Raw genomic sequence first — 15,272 nt, forward strand, 5'->3', positions numbered from 1 at the left:
TCTTTTGTCTTGCCACGGTTAGGATTTCTTAAGCAAATCCACTGGGCTTTCAACACGAAGCCAGAAAACCGGTTGGAATGGAATAAGCAACCCACCACTGAACTGGGTATAGTAGACTAGAGCAAAGAAGCACTAGGAATGATATGATAGCAATGTTCCAATATTTGAGGGGCTGCCATAAAGAAGAGAGGATCAACCTATTTTCCAAAGCACCAGTGGGATGGACAAGAAGCAATGAATGCAAACTAATCAAGGAGAGATTCAACCTAGAACTAAGGAGAAACTTCCTAACAGTTAGAACAACTAATCCGACTTGCCTCCAGAGGTTGTGGGTGATCCATCACTGGAGGCTTTTAAGAAGAGTCTGGACACAGCCACTTGTCTGAAATGGTACAGAGTTTCCTGCTTGAGCAGAGGGTTGGACTAGAAGACCTCCAAGGTCACCTCCGGCTCTGTTATTCTGTAGGCTTAGACCAGTGGTGGGATTCAAATAATTTACCAACCGGTTCTCTGCCCTAATGTCCAGCTGGGTAGGCGGGGCTCGGTGGTCATGTGATCATGTGAGCGTGGCCAAGTCAACGTCACTCAAGTCGATGGGCGCTTCGCCTTAGTTGTTCCAATGGTAATAAGGGTTAACCGGAGAGGCAGTTTCTCTAAGCAGGGCAATAAAGATGAGGCTAGAAACAACACCAGAATGTTTCCTTTCTGCCTTCCTTACAGGATTAGCCCTGTAAAGTGGGAAAAACCAAAAGATGTCTTCCAACAACCGGTTCTCCGAACTGCTTAGAAATTTACCAACCGGTTCTCTCGAATAGGTGCGAACCGGCTGAATCCCACCACTGGCTGAGACCTTTTCTCATCTACCCTTACCTTATAATCCTGAGAAGAAGGGGAAAATAAACCGGATGTTTGAAAAGAACTACTGCCAGCTTTTTAGCTTCATGAAAAAGAAGAAAAGGCCAAAAAATATTATTTTGGAGACACTGCTGGACTATATTCCGTTGGTGAACAGAGTAATTATGAGCCTTTGGCCCTATAAGGAACAGTGCAATGTTTGCAATGTTAGTTTGTACAAGTGGCCCTTATCAGGTAAATCCACTGGATTCTCATGCAGTCAGATCCCCAGGAAAATTGGGAAAGGACTCTTGCTTTTGACTGAAAAGACCAATCACACTGAGCTACATCCAATTGCTCTGGCTTGTTCAAATAGATTTCTCATCCCTTACCATAACCACTCCATGAGATCAAATAGATCTAAATGCATTTGATGATAGCTTTGGGCCCCTGACTCATTAGGATGGAAACCTTCATGTATGTGTGTGTGTGAGGAGAAGCATCCAATTACTATACTCTTCAGGAGTAAAATACTGGGGGCAAATTGAAACAGGGAGTGCTTTCTTGTATTCAATTTCTTTCATGCACATTAATTTAAAATATAAAGCAGGTGTCTTAAGACATCATATTTGATCTACTTATGGAATAAGTAGCCAAGGTTGCGCAGTGGTTAAATGCAGCACTGCAGGCTACTGCTAGATCAGCAGTTCAGCGGTTCAAATCTCACCGGCTCAGGGTTGACTCAGCCTTCCATCCTTCCGAGGTGGGTTAAATGAGGACCCAGATTGTTGGGGGCAATATGCTGACTCTCTGTAAACCGCTTAGAGAGGGCTGAAAGCCCTATGAAGCGGTATATAAGTCTACTGCTATTGCTATATAAAAATATATAATATGCACACACACACACACACACTAGCACACTCACACAGTGCACCACCCAAAGGAAATTCGTCAGCTTTTGAATTAGTATTAGACCTCAGTATTTACATATCAAAATGGAAAAGTACGGGTATTTTTAGAGGTAATGCTAAGAAGAAGAAAAAAGCTATCACCACTTGACATACAAAGTGATATGAATAATATGGAGGCTGGAAGTGAAAGGTAGAAAACGGCTGTCCAAGAAAGGTTATTGAAAGAATCAATTAGATTTCAGTGATCAGGAAAAAATGTGATTTCTTGGGTGGGAAAACTAAGCCTGCCAGGGCCAGAAGAACATGCTCAGTGAGCCTTAATGGGGAGGAAACAATGATTTCCTGGAGCTGCGTAACGTAAACGTAGTTGATTAAATGTGCTTTTGCACTTTGACCGTAGATCAGTCTGCCTCTCTTCCTTGTTTTCTCCTTCTATTTGGACTGATCGAGATTTTGGCCTGCCACTCTCAGGGGCAGGAATCGATCCAGACCACAGCCAAGAGGGCAACATGCAGAAATTTATCTTCTTTTTTGCTGTAGGAGCCTGGGCTGTTACTCAAGGTAAGAAAGGAAACCTCTATGTTTCTCCCGCTGGTTTGCTGCCTCTCTGAGATTAATCAGATCTATCGATTCTTCCCATCTCACAACAAATCACGCTTACCTCCTGGATTTCTGCACCCCGGGGATGGGGACAGAGGGCGTTGTTGAAGGAACATGGCTTGAATCCCCAGCATTAGTGGCAGTCTAAGGGGTTCAAAAGGCACATTTTCTTTCCATTCCGAAAACTGTCATTCTCTTAGATATCATGGGACAAAGCACGAAAATGAGACAAGTGTTCGGAAGGAGCCTGATAAAACTTAATTTTAGTGGGAAGTGGGAATGAGATTAATGTCCATACTGGACATTCCTTGGAAGTGGCTTGAGCCTTTTTTTATATACAACAGCAAACCATGACCAGATTTGCTGCCATGTCAGGCTAACCCTAGACTATGATTTGAATATGAAGGCTAGCAGGTGGAGATCCAGGGCAGCAATTTTTGATAAGTTAATTTGATCAGAGATGCTATAGAGCAGAAAAACATTATAAGAGGCATGTTGGGACTCTTCCTATCTGACTTTTTGATTTGTCAAGCACTTATACATATCAGTATTTAGAAGAGCATTAAAACGTAAAAGCAATTGATATCTGTTTCACCTAGGTGGAGCCGGTCCTTAGAAAAAATAATGAAAAATAAGGAAAAAAGCATGTATTTCTCTTTTACTATTTCCCTTCCCTAAGTGTAGCTCTATAGTTTAACGTGTATGAGAGCAGACTCAAATCTCCCGCCTTCTCTCTCTCTCACCCCCTATAATTTTGATAGATAGATAGATGATAGATAGATAGATAGATAGATAATAGATAGATAGATAGATAGATAGATAGATAGATAGATAGATAGATAGATAGATAGATAGATAGATAGATAGATAGATAGATATAGATAGATAGATAGATAGAGATAGATAGATAGATAGATAGATAGATAGATAGATAGATAGATGATAGATAGACACAGTATATTAATAAATCATTAAAACAAGAAAAAGTAGAATGTAAGGAAAAAAAGAGCAATGGCAAGGGAAGAAAACATATAGTTATGCCTTCTATCTTTCTTTCTATCAAGGAATTGTCATCTTATTCTTTTCTCCATTTTTTGAATATATTTTTATTATTTTTACATTTAAAACAATGAAGTACCGCAAAGTCAAAGTGACCATATATTCACATTACATACAGCTAGTCTCAACCATTAACAATTAGCCTACTTAATCCATTGTCTATCCTTCTATCCAATCACAATATATACATTCTGTTCCAGTCTTGTCACCTTGTCTTATATCAGTCATAAAATCTGTTCCAGAGTTCAAAATATTCGGATTCCCCTTTATTTTTTAAGTTCAAGTGTGAGCTTCTGTATCTGCTTCTGCACAGGCCAACACTTTTCTGATTATACCTAGCTCTGATGGTGTATTTTCTTTTTTCCAATATTGTGCATATGTTATGCATGCAGTTACTACATGTATAATTAGATAAAGTGTATCTTTATTAAACTCCTCCGGTATTTTACCTAGGAGAAAAATTTAAACAAGATTTGGTCTCCCACCATTTGTTCTAACCATGATTGAATCATTTTCCAATAATTTTTTGCCTCATTGCACATCTACCACATATGATAAAAAGTGCCTGGTGTTTTTTTTTACACTTCCAACAATTTGGGGCCAGATTTTTAAACATTTTGGAGAGCCGTGCTGGGTGAGAGATGCCATCTGTAGAACATCTTATAAAGATTTTCTTTATACTCTGTAGACATTGTTAGTTTCTGATTAAGTATCCAAAGTTTTTCTCCATTTTCCTTGACTTTTTAATCTGCCAAATCATCTCTTCAGCCTTTTCTTCTTTCAACAAAAGTTCCATATAAACTTTCCACTCAAATCTTTTTCTTTAAGCTTTTCTTTTTAAGCTTTTGGGGACTACAAGATAAATCAGTGACTGCAGCATTAGCACCCAGTTTCTCCAGACACTATTTCTCCAGATAGTGTCTTTGATGAACCCGAGGCTAGGAGGATACATTATGGATCAATGGTTTATTGGCATCAGTAAGAAAGAAGCCTAATTGATCGGGGCTGTGTTCGGATTATCATTTGATTATCATCAATTTCGCTATCAACTGAAAGCGAAAACACTGGAGGCAGCTTTGTGACAAAGTGCAGCTGGCCATATTGACGTTCTGTTTATTTGGGCAAATGTTGGAAATCAAGGGGAAGCTGAACAAACACTTCCTCAAACCTCTGCTCCAGAACTACCTAGGCCAAAGTAAAAATTTTCTCCACTGAAAGTCTATAGGCCATATAGAACAGAAAGGCTGGGGAAATCCAAGGCACTGGATTAATACTTGGGATCAGATTTCAAACGATTACTTTGCAATGATAATTCTCATTGTTTTGTACTGATGAAAGAAATGGGTTCGGCTCCAAGTGGGAAAAAAAAAACACTGGAGACATGGAGGCTGCTTGGAAAGATGGTTTATTGTTGGAAGGGGCCACATGGCTTGAGCCCTGAACAGAAAAGGTGATCACATGCTTCAATGTTGGTGGAGAAGAAGAGAAGGGCTGAGGGAGGGGCTTGCTAGGCTTTTTATAACCTGTTCAGTCCCACCTCTCTGTTTCCTGTTCCTGTGTAAGAAATGTATTCTGATGGGTTGTCAGACTCCCATAGTGCCATGCAGGGACAACTCTCTAGGATGTGTTTTGAATCCAGGTTTGGTTGAGTTCTCAGATGCCATGTGGTCAGTTGAGTAAAGGACCAATATTATGCCTTTACTCCCATCCTCCCTGGGGCTGAAGTGGAGAAGCCTTTATTATGTAAAGTGGACTAGCTTGGCCCTCTTAATGGCCCATTGACAAAGTGGGCATGGGCAGGAAGCTACAGACAACTATTTTGTCTTTTAAAACATGTTTCTTTCTTTTCATATCCAGAGAAATATTCTGCCTTTTCAATATTTCCTAGGATATTTAATTTTTCTTGGAGAGGGCTGGATGATAACTTCCCACAGTACGATGGAAGATATTCGGGTGAAGGATGTTATCCCTTTATGCTGAAATAAATAGCAAAATCCCCTGATAAGCTATTTAGAGCACCAGTTTGATGTAAAAGTTAATGCATCAATCTAAAAAAACAGTTGTATGAGAGGTGCTTCCCCATTGCTATCCTCAAAACACCGACCAAGCCCAACTGGGCAAGAACTGAAAGGGAAAACACTGGAGACAGCTTCGTGACAAAGTTCAGTTGGCCATATTGACGTTCTGTTTATTTGGGCAAATGTTGGAAATCGAGGGGAAGCTGAACAAACAGTTCCTCAAACTTCTGCTCCAGAACTACCTAGGCCAAAGTAAAAATTTTCTCCACTGAAAGTCTATAGGCCATATAGAACAGAAAGGCTGGGTAAATCCAAGGCACTGGATTAATACTTGGGATCAGATTTCAAACGATTACTTTGCAATGATAATTCTCATTGTTTTGTACGTTGGAAGATATTCAGGAGAAGGATGTTATCCGTTTATGCTGAAATAAATAGCAAAACCCCCTGATAAGCTATTTAGAGCACCAGTTTGATGTAATAGTTAGTGCATCAGTCTAAAAAACCAGTTTTATGAGAGGTTCTTTCCCATCACCATCCTTTGATTGACAGTTCCATCTCCAGTGGTCCCAAACACCATTTAGTCAGAGGTGGGTTCCTACCAGTTTGCACCTATTCGGTAGAACCAGTTCGTCAAATTTACCAAACGGTTAGAAGAGGTCCCACCAGTGGACCTGGAAAGCAGGCCACACCTACAGAAGAGGTTCCAAATTTTTTTCAAACCCACCACTGGTCCTTGGATATGATTATTCTACACTATCATGCTCCTATTTATAAAACTCAGTGCCTCTGTGAAAGGTAAGGATGACTACTGCGTTTGTGGTGCAATCAGAACATTGCGTGTGTTGAAGTTGTTTTAACGCAAACCAAAGATGCCTTTTGAAAAACAAGTTTACATCATATTCTTATGCATGCCGGTGCTGTGTGTGAGGTGATTTAAGGTGGTTCTGACAAGTGTCGTCGGCATCTTCATATCCGGTCACATGGGCAGCAAGCCACTCCCATCCAATCACATGGGCAGCAAGCCACTCCCACAAAGGAGGCCACACCCACAGAGTAGGTTCGAACAATTTTTGAAACCCACCACTGCCTCAGAGCTTCAGTAAGTCATGCACAGTTGGGTTTTTAATTTTACTGTTGCTTGGGAGTCTGTAAGCAATCCAGAATCAGATGCAAGTGGAGTAGTATATAAACAGCAGTCTGAATTCATTTTCCAAATAAGGATGTTAAGTTTGCAAGTTTGTCCCGATTGAAGCTCCGTGTCTGAACTAGACACGCGTTGGGTTTCCTATTATTCAGTATTAATTTCTAACTTTTCCTCTACTCACCTATTTCCATTCATTTTTGCATCAGCTATCTCTATTTTGATTTCAGGAACTGCAGAGGAAGATTATGTGGAAATTTGGCCCCCAAATCCTGTGGTGGAATTTGGAGGCTCTCTTGACCTGAATTGCACCAGTACCTGTGAACATATTGGCATTGAGTCTGCCTATACAAAGGTTCCCATTGGAAATGGTTCCAATTGGAAAGCCTTTCGTCTCAGCAATGTGAACTTCTGGGCAGCCAGCCCTTTGTGCTATGCTGAATGTAAGACTGGACAGAAGAAATCTCCAAAGGCAAACATCATTATTTATAGTAAGTCACTTGCTGGATGGTGTCAATTATGTTCTAGTGTTACCCAAACTGGAGAATTTTAAGATGGTTGGACTTCAACCTCCAGAATTCTCCAACCAATATGGTCTTTAGTAAGAATTCTAGGATGTGAAGTCCACACATTTCAAACTTACACAGGCTATAGCTATAGCTCTTTGATTTTTCTGTGGGAATAGGATGCTCCCATCCTTTCAGAACCCGGCTCAGATTCAGGAGAAACCAGGGATGGGTTCCTGCCAGTTCTAACCTCTTCTATAGAAGGTTCCAGAAATCTACAGTGCCGTTTAGAACCGGTTCCAGTTCTCTTCCCCCGCCCATCCGTACATAATCAAGATGAAGAGCGAGAGGATGAATTCTGGGAGTTGAAGTCTACAAGTCTTAAAGCTGTCAAGTTTGAACACCCCTGGGGTTTTTTTCTAAAGGGTTAGGCGTGCAAGGGTCTTGTAACTTGACAGCTTTAAGACTTGCGTGCTTCAAATGCCAGAGTTTCTGAGCCAACATTTTGGTTGCTAAGCAAGAGCGTTGTTAAGTGAGTTTCACCACTTTTTACAAGTTGGCCATGCCCACCCAGCCACATGACTGCCAAGCCACTCCTACTCAGTCACATGGCGGACAAGCCACTCCCACCCAGTCACATGGCTGGCAAGCCACTCCCACAAAGCAGGCCACACCTACAGAAGAGGTTCTAAACAATTTTGAAACCCACCACTGGGAGAAACCCAGGAAAAGATGCAGTTGCATCAAGAAGCAGAGTGTCAAACACAGAGGACAGAAATTTACCTACAGAAACTAATTAGCCAAAGGTAGCGAGTGGCGCTGAATCTGGTGTATGGTACCCTGTTTCATCAATAGAAAGAGCCTTCAAATAAGGCTTCGGGTTGTAGCTAGATAGATGGCAAAAAATTGGAAGATGGGCAGTTTAGAAATGTGAAATATAATTAAAAGGTAAAGGTTTTCCCTGTCCAGTTGAATCTTACTCTAGGGGGAAGGGCTTATCTCCATTTCTTAGCCAGCATTGCCTAAAGAGGTTTCCGTGGTCATGTGGCCAGCATGACTATATGCCGAGGTGCACAAAACACTGTTATCTTCCCACCAAAGTGGTATCTATTTATCTACTCACATTTGTATGCTTTCAAATTGCTATGTAGGTAGGAGAAATATAAATAAACAAACAAAGGAACCCAATATCAATCCTTCCCCTGAGGCAAATTCCTTCCACCCTCCTATAGCAAAAGTGGAACTGTGATTATGAGATTGTAGAAATATTTTGGTGAGGATTACCTACATTAATGTCTAGCAAGAAAGCAGGCACGTAGCTAAGGCAAAAGATGGAAATAAGTATCTAACTAGGGGAAACAAATAGAAATAGATCTTTCAGATGACAAGAGACAAGATATTTCTTTTGAGAAAGCTAAGGCATCCCATCCACTGCCTGTTACAGGTATATAAAAATCTAAAAATGCGCGTGTTTTCCAAGCTGGAAAATATGTACTTAGGTATAGAGAATGTTATTGCCATAGAATAAATAACAGAAGAGCCGTGCCATTGCTTGTTTATACTTCCAGCATATGCTAATCAAACAAAACTGATTTGGAACATTTTATTTCATTTCAGAATCTCCAACGAGTATTGAACTGCTTCCAGTACCAGATATGGAAGTCGGCAAGCCGTATAAGTTGACATGCCACGTTTTGTGGGTAGCCCCCTTCCGGAACCTCACCGTGACCTTGCTGAAAGGAGATGAGCAACTTCTGATAGAAACCTTTGAGGATCACCCTTGGCCTGAAGCTGATGCTTTTTCGGTCAGCCATAACATAACAGCTCAGAAAGATGACTACAACAAGACAATCACCTGCCAAACATCCCTGGATCTGAGACCAAGAGGACCACTCCTGAAAAACACCTCCCAGGGCAAATCATTATGGACTTTTGGTGAGATCCCATCCAGTGCTCCAGTTCTGATTGAGACATACTACGCCCTGTGGCTAGACAATGCTAATTCTCCACAGGAGGGGTTGGTTCACCTATTCCACTCTTTGCATAGATGTGGTGCTCCCTACAGTTCAATAATGGTATCCTATTTTCTTCACTACCGGTTCGGTAGCGGTAGCAAGCGCGCGCACATGCCCAGAAGGTCCGTGATGATATCAGGGTGGGTGGGCGGAGCCTTGCACCACCGCCACTACCAGTTCGCGCGAACGGGTGCGTACCGGCAGCATATCATCTCTGCTACAGTTGCCCCAACAGCACTCACCCCCTGAGAGGCTAAGGAGAAGGTACTATTGTGGCTGTGATTTCTTTTGCAATAACTGACATGATTTCTCTTACTTTGTGGGCAGATTTTCAAAAGTATCCGCTGCTCCACGCTGGCCTGTTCTTAGAAGCTGGGACCTCGATGAAAGTGACGTGTGATGCACCTGAGGTTTCCCCAGCCGAAGAAGCCATCTTTGGTCTGTGGTTTGCAGGGAAACCTCTGACCTTCAACACCACTGTGATGGGGGACTTGGCAAGTGCCCAGGCTGTGATAGCCTCTTCCTCAGTTGGAGAGCATCATTTGCTCTGTTCGGTGTCTCTGGGGCCAGTGGCCAAAAGTGTGACAAAGATGGTGAATGTGTTTGGTGAGTCTCATATTTGTAATTATTAACACAGAGAGAATTAGAAGAGTTGTCTTCCATCTATTATTACTTATGACTTATTTTGAAAAAGAAAACTTCAGTTAAAAAAAATCAGATCGTTTAAGTAGCTGAAGCTCTTTGAAACGAATGGAATTGAAGAAATTCTTCCTAGTTGTATTTTCATTGAGACTGAAGAACAACTATTAAAGGGTGAACCATATTCCTACTCAAATTAAGTATACACAGAGCTTGGATCTAATGTAAATCATTGGAGAGAATGAAGCATGGAATAGAATGTCAGGGTTTGGGAAATCTGATTGCAAATGACTGAGAAACAGTTTCCAGTTTTTCTCACATTGCCAGCCAACAGTGTCCCTGCATCAGTGGTGGGTTTCAAAATTTTTTGGAACCTACTCTGTGGGTGTGGCCTCCTTTGTGGGAGTGGCTTGCCGGCCATGTGACCTGGTGGGAGAGAGAGTGTTCTCTCTCTCCGTCTCTCTCTCTCTCTCTCTCTCTCTCTCTCTCTCTCTCTCTCTCCCTCCTTCCTTTTGTCTCTCTGTCCCTTTTTTCTTTTTTTCTTTCATCTCTCTCACTCTTTTTCTTTCTTTTTTCTTTCTTTATTTCTTCCTTCCTTCCTTTCTCTTTCTCTCTCTCTCTCACTGTGTCAGTCTGTCTGTCTGTGTGTGTGTTTCCGTGTGGCAGTGGTGAGTTTCAAAAAATTTTGGAACCTCTTCTGTAGGTGTGGCCTGCTTTCCGGGTCCACTGGTGGAACCTCTTCTAACCGGTTCAGTAGATTTGACGAACCGGTTCTACCGAATAGGTGCAAACTGGTAGGAACCCACCTCTACATCACACTGAGTATTATTACTACTGAAATTAACCACATTGTCTTCTCCATTCTAGATCGTCCCCAAATAGATGATTCCAAATGTCCCCATGCCCTGACTTGGAAGGAGGGAAGTACAACATCATTTACTTGTTCAGCCATGGGAAACCCCACACCAACTGTTCAGTGCTGGAAAGATGGGCGACCTTATAACATTGGGGAACCACAGCTAGTCCAGAGAGAGCATGGTGGCATTTATCACTGTAATGCTACCAACCAGTATGGATTTGATGTTAGACATGTGACCGTACACGTTGAATGTAAGTTCACCTCTTGCTCTAAAGAACTAGAATAACCATAATTGGGGGCTTGTATTGCTTAACCAGGACTATGTTAAAGTTCATCTGTCACATGCAAAAAAAGAAAGTGATGGGAATTCTCATCCCAGCTGTTGGTATCACTTCCAACTATGACGCAATCCAGAAAGACTGATAATGTTTCTAATGGATAAAAGCAAGCATCTACTATGAATAGTGAAGAGGTTTCCTTATGTGTGGATATGAACTGATTTTCATGCACCCAGATAATACTTACCTTTGATTCACCATTTTCTGGCCTAACGCCAAAGAAATATATTAACTTTTGATTCTCATCCCCTGCGTCCATCCCACCAGCTAGGGATTAGGAGAACAGGCAGCTAACATTTAAGGAAGGCAGCCACTTGCAAAGAGTGTGTATTTAGATGCAGCAAAACATTCCCGATACCTCTTTTAGAATTCGGAGGTATCAACCCGGCTCAGAGTTTTTCACCTAGAACATTTCTTAAAATGTGAGGAATCTCAGCAAGGGACTAACTTTTTGCAAGTTAAGTTTTCCTAACAGAAAACGGGGTAGTTTGGTTATAGTACCAGGATAAAAATCAAGAGACTGAGTTCTAATCTTGCTTTAAGCTTAAAGTCTTTGACTTTGAGCCATTCAGCCTTTCTCTGTCCTAGCAAGAAGGCAACGGCAAGCCACTTCTGAAAATCTTGCCATGAAATCTTCAGGGATTTCTCTTTTGCCGGGAGTCAAGACTAAGCTGAAGGCATACACGAAAACAATAAACAGCAAGACAGATTGAGACTCAGCAGAACTTTGAAACTAGGGATGGAGAATTCCTCTAACTGGAGAATTCTGGGAGTTGAAGTCCACACATCTTAAAGTTCGGAAAGTTAAACCTACTGATTAACAGTACATGTTCTGTCCCGGGCAATGAGGTCTCGCCTGGGCAGCCAGTTAACTCCATGTGTGGGAATCTCTTTCAGATCAAGTTTATTATCAGGCATTCTTAATGGTAAAACTTACAGTTCAGTGTTAAGATACTTCTGACTTCTTTAATCTGGTTCCATTACGTGGTGTAAAAAGACATTAATTTCTCTAACCCATGCTGTGACGCAAGACTGCTTTCTGGTAGACAAAGGGCGATTCAGAGAGTGACCAGTAATAAATCGCTTTTCCTGGGCAGAGTACCCCGCTGCCCAATCAGGGAACACAGATGTGGTCACATGTTATGGAACTAAATTTCCCACAAGGCAGTTCTGTCTCCATGCCCAGTGGTGGGTTTCAAAATGTTTTAGAACCTCTTCTGTAGGTGTGGCCTGCTTTGTGGGAGTGGCTTGCCGGCCATGTGACTGAGTGGAAATGGCTTGCTGGCCATGTGACCGGGTGGAAGTGGCTTGCCAGCCATGTGACTGAATGGGCGTGGCCAACTTGTAAAATGTGGTGAAATTCACTTAACAATGCTCTTGCTTAGCAACCAAAATGTTGGCTCAGAAACTCTGGCATTTGAAACATGCATGACTTAAAGCTGTCAAGTTACAATACCTTCGCACCCCTAACCCTTTAGAAAAAGACCCCAGGGGTGTTCAAACTTGACAGCTTTAAGACTTGTGGACTTCAACTCCCAGAATTACTCCTCTCGCTCGTCTTCTTGATGAACTCCGGACAGACAGGGGGAGGGAGCTGGAACTGGTTCTAAATGGCACTATAGATTTGTGTAATCTCTTCTTTAGAAGAGGTTAGAACTGGCAGGAACCCACCCCTGACCATGTCTGAAAAATAACTGCTACTATTACTGCCTAGTTGGTAGAACTGTAATGCTATGGACCTACTCAATGCTAAATTTTAATGCATTCATTTTTTTTCCCTTTCGCAGCTCCTCAATCCATTGGCCATATCATTGGCTATACAGTTGCTGTGGTGGTGTTTATTGCTCTTGTGGCTGGTATAGCTTATTGGATAAGGTCTAAACAAAAGCTTGTGGAATACCGACTGCAAAAGAAACAGCGACAGCCACCACAAACTGCTCAAAACTCAGCGGAGCAAAGATTCCTGAACGGCGAAGCAAATGTCTAAGGAGACCGGTGTTTACTACAAACTGAAGAACCACTTGTCCCAATGCCAGCAGGAGCGTAGCTGTGTTCAGTGTTCATCACTCTACTTAGCTGCAAAAAGAAGAGGATGTTAATTACATGCCGTCAAGTCGTTATTCATTTATATTTTCTTGGGCTGAGTTATCTAGGCATTTCTGAGTAAGAGCATTTGTAAAAGCCTCAGTGAAAGCATGCAACCGCAAAGGTGCATTGCACCATTGCTTCTTGATTTTGTTGAGGAGATCCTACTCTAAGTCCTACTTCATGGTCATCTGGGAGAAGAAAGTGTCTTGAGGAAGAAGATTTTATTTTTCTATAGTGTATTCTTAAGCACTTGGTATAACTTGACAGCCTTCTTTGGGGATGCTTTCATTGGCACTGCCCAGGGGTAGAACAATAGTTCTGAAGTGCTTGTCTGCATGCTGCAGATGGGACTTAGAAGTAAACCAAAAGTATCTGTACGAAGCTCATGCTCATTGCTAACTTTCATTAGTTAACCACTTAGTTCATTGCTAAGTTTCGTTGAAACTTCAAGCCACATATGGATGTTTTACATATAGGTATATAATACTTATTTCAGGAGGGAGGAGAGGAAGCCTTTTTGTTTCTCTTATGCTGGGACCCAGTCCTAGAAAGAACGAATAATGGACCTTAAGATACAGAGGGCTGAGAACCGCTGATGTTAGAATTCTTTTGTGAGAAAAAGCAAATGCAATCACTTGTGTTGAAGGACTCTCCTTGGCAGAAAGAAATGCATTTGTGGCAGAAAAGATATGTAAGGTGACCAGATTTTCAGATTGGTAAAGAGGGACACCTTTGACCGGGGGGGGGGAGGGGGTGATTAAAAATTTTATACGGAGCAACAAAAATTTTCATACAACGCAAAAATAGTATTGTAATGTTTTTTTTTATTTCAACATAACTACAATTTACAAATATAAATTGTAACTGTTGCCAAGCATCCAAATTTTGATCACGTGGCCATGAGGATGCTGCAATGGTCGCTAAGTATGAAAATGGTCGCTAAGTGTGAAAAATGGTCATCAGTCACTTTTTTCAATGCCATTGTAACTTTGGTCACTAAGCCCATTGTACCACCTTTCTTGCCACAGTTCTTAAGTGAATCTTAAGTGAAGATGTTATATCTTAAGTGAATCTTAAGTCTTAAGTGAAGTTGTTATACAGTAGAACCTCTGGTCACAAACGCTTCTCACCAAAATATTCACATTCTCCCCGCTGCTGATTTCCCTTTCTGCACCATTTTTTTTGTAAGCGCCAAATTTCCAAAATTAGGTTTGATTCATGACCAAATCAGTTTGTGACCAAAGTTATGGAACGAATTATGGTTGTGACCAGAGGTTCTACTGTATTCATGCCTTTACATACTCTATATCACCTCAAAATGTTGCACAGCCTTCATAAGTTTCTAATACAGATAAAATTAAATACAACATCAAAACCATAAAATAGTAAAATTAACCTGGCTGGAAAATTCTATGCCTGTCTTGCTATTATTACTGACACACTTGCTGCAGTGTTTAATGACTAAAAGAAAAAAAAAATATTGTTAAAGTGTGTATTATGTTCACTCCCATGTCTTGTCTGCTGCGTTGATTTTGAATTTATTAAAAGAGCTTATTTTACATCAAATCCCTCTCATATTATTCTTCTAGGTTCAATAAACCCTAAGAGACAGCATACTATACATGAAATTCCTGTAACTGTATATTTACTAAATTGTGGAGCTGAGTTTATCCAATTAACTCAGTTTTTGGACTTGAGTAATCACATACAATAAAGGAAATAAAACTATTTAGAATGAAGTGTAGTTGGCTATTTGTGATTAAGGGTGTCATGCAGAAACAATTATAGTTTTGATCAGGAAAATACCCTAAAAAAAAACCTTTGTTCTTTCAGGTTTTTTTAAAATGATTTTTCCATGGCACATCATAGTGTTACACATATTGTTTTGAATAAAAAAAACAGCAGCTGCACATTTTTAAAATCCTACATTATTTTAAAATGCATTAAAAAATAAAAGAAAAAAACCCAGCACACTTACCAGCAGGCAGAAACTCCAAGTCAATTCAAAATGATATAGATGTTAATACAAAGAATTGAGCAAATTGAAACTTTCCCACCATTTTGGAGCAGTCCTCCAACCTCCGTGCCCCCCCTTGAGAAAATCCAGGAAGTAACACTGGCGACCTCTCTAGCCATTTCCTGCAGCTCTATGGTAATAGATCATTTTTTTCTTATAAAATTAGGTAAACGCGACGCAGGACAGCGCGGGGGGGAGAGGTGCGTTTTGTTGCTTTAACGTTTTAATATCTTCAATGAAAGTA

General features: G+C 41.0%; 1 protein-coding gene across 1 annotated transcript; it reads left to right on the forward strand.

Annotated features, from left to right (window-relative positions):
- The first annotated feature begins 2,152 nt into the window (after positions 1–2,152).
- LOC148048381 (intercellular adhesion molecule 1-like) lies at positions 2,153–12,910 on the forward strand. Its single transcript, XM_087708289.1, has 6 exons — positions 2,153–2,306; positions 6,797–7,057; positions 8,690–9,007; positions 9,415–9,693; positions 10,594–10,836; positions 12,711–12,910. The coding sequence occupies exons 1-6, from the start codon at positions 2,255–2,257 to the stop codon at positions 12,908–12,910; spliced, it is 1,353 nt and encodes a 450-aa protein (XP_087564415.1). The 5' UTR covers positions 2,153–2,254.
- Positions 12,911–15,272: the final 2,362 nt, after the last annotated feature.

The sequence above is a fragment of the Thamnophis sirtalis genome, unplaced genomic scaffold, assembly GCF_051295495.1.
Source record: "Thamnophis sirtalis isolate CommonGarterSnake01/CBP01778 unplaced genomic scaffold, rThaSir2_p1.2 scaffold_3, whole genome shotgun sequence".
NCBI classification, from domain to species: Eukaryota; Metazoa; Chordata; class Lepidosauria; order Squamata; family Natricidae; genus Thamnophis; species Thamnophis sirtalis.

Coding starts and splice junctions, on each gene's coding strand:
- LOC148048381 (XM_087708289.1), top strand. CDS start 2,255: ATGCAGAAATTTATCTTCTTTTTTGCTGTAGGAGCCTGGGCTGTTACT. Junction 7,058..8,689: donor GGCAAACATCATTATTTATA/GTAAGTCACTTG, acceptor ATTTCATTTCAG/AATCTCCAACGAGTATTGAA. Junction 10,837..12,710: donor TGTGACCGTACACGTTGAAT/GTAAGTTCACCT, acceptor TCCCTTTCGCAG/CTCCTCAATCCATTGGCCAT.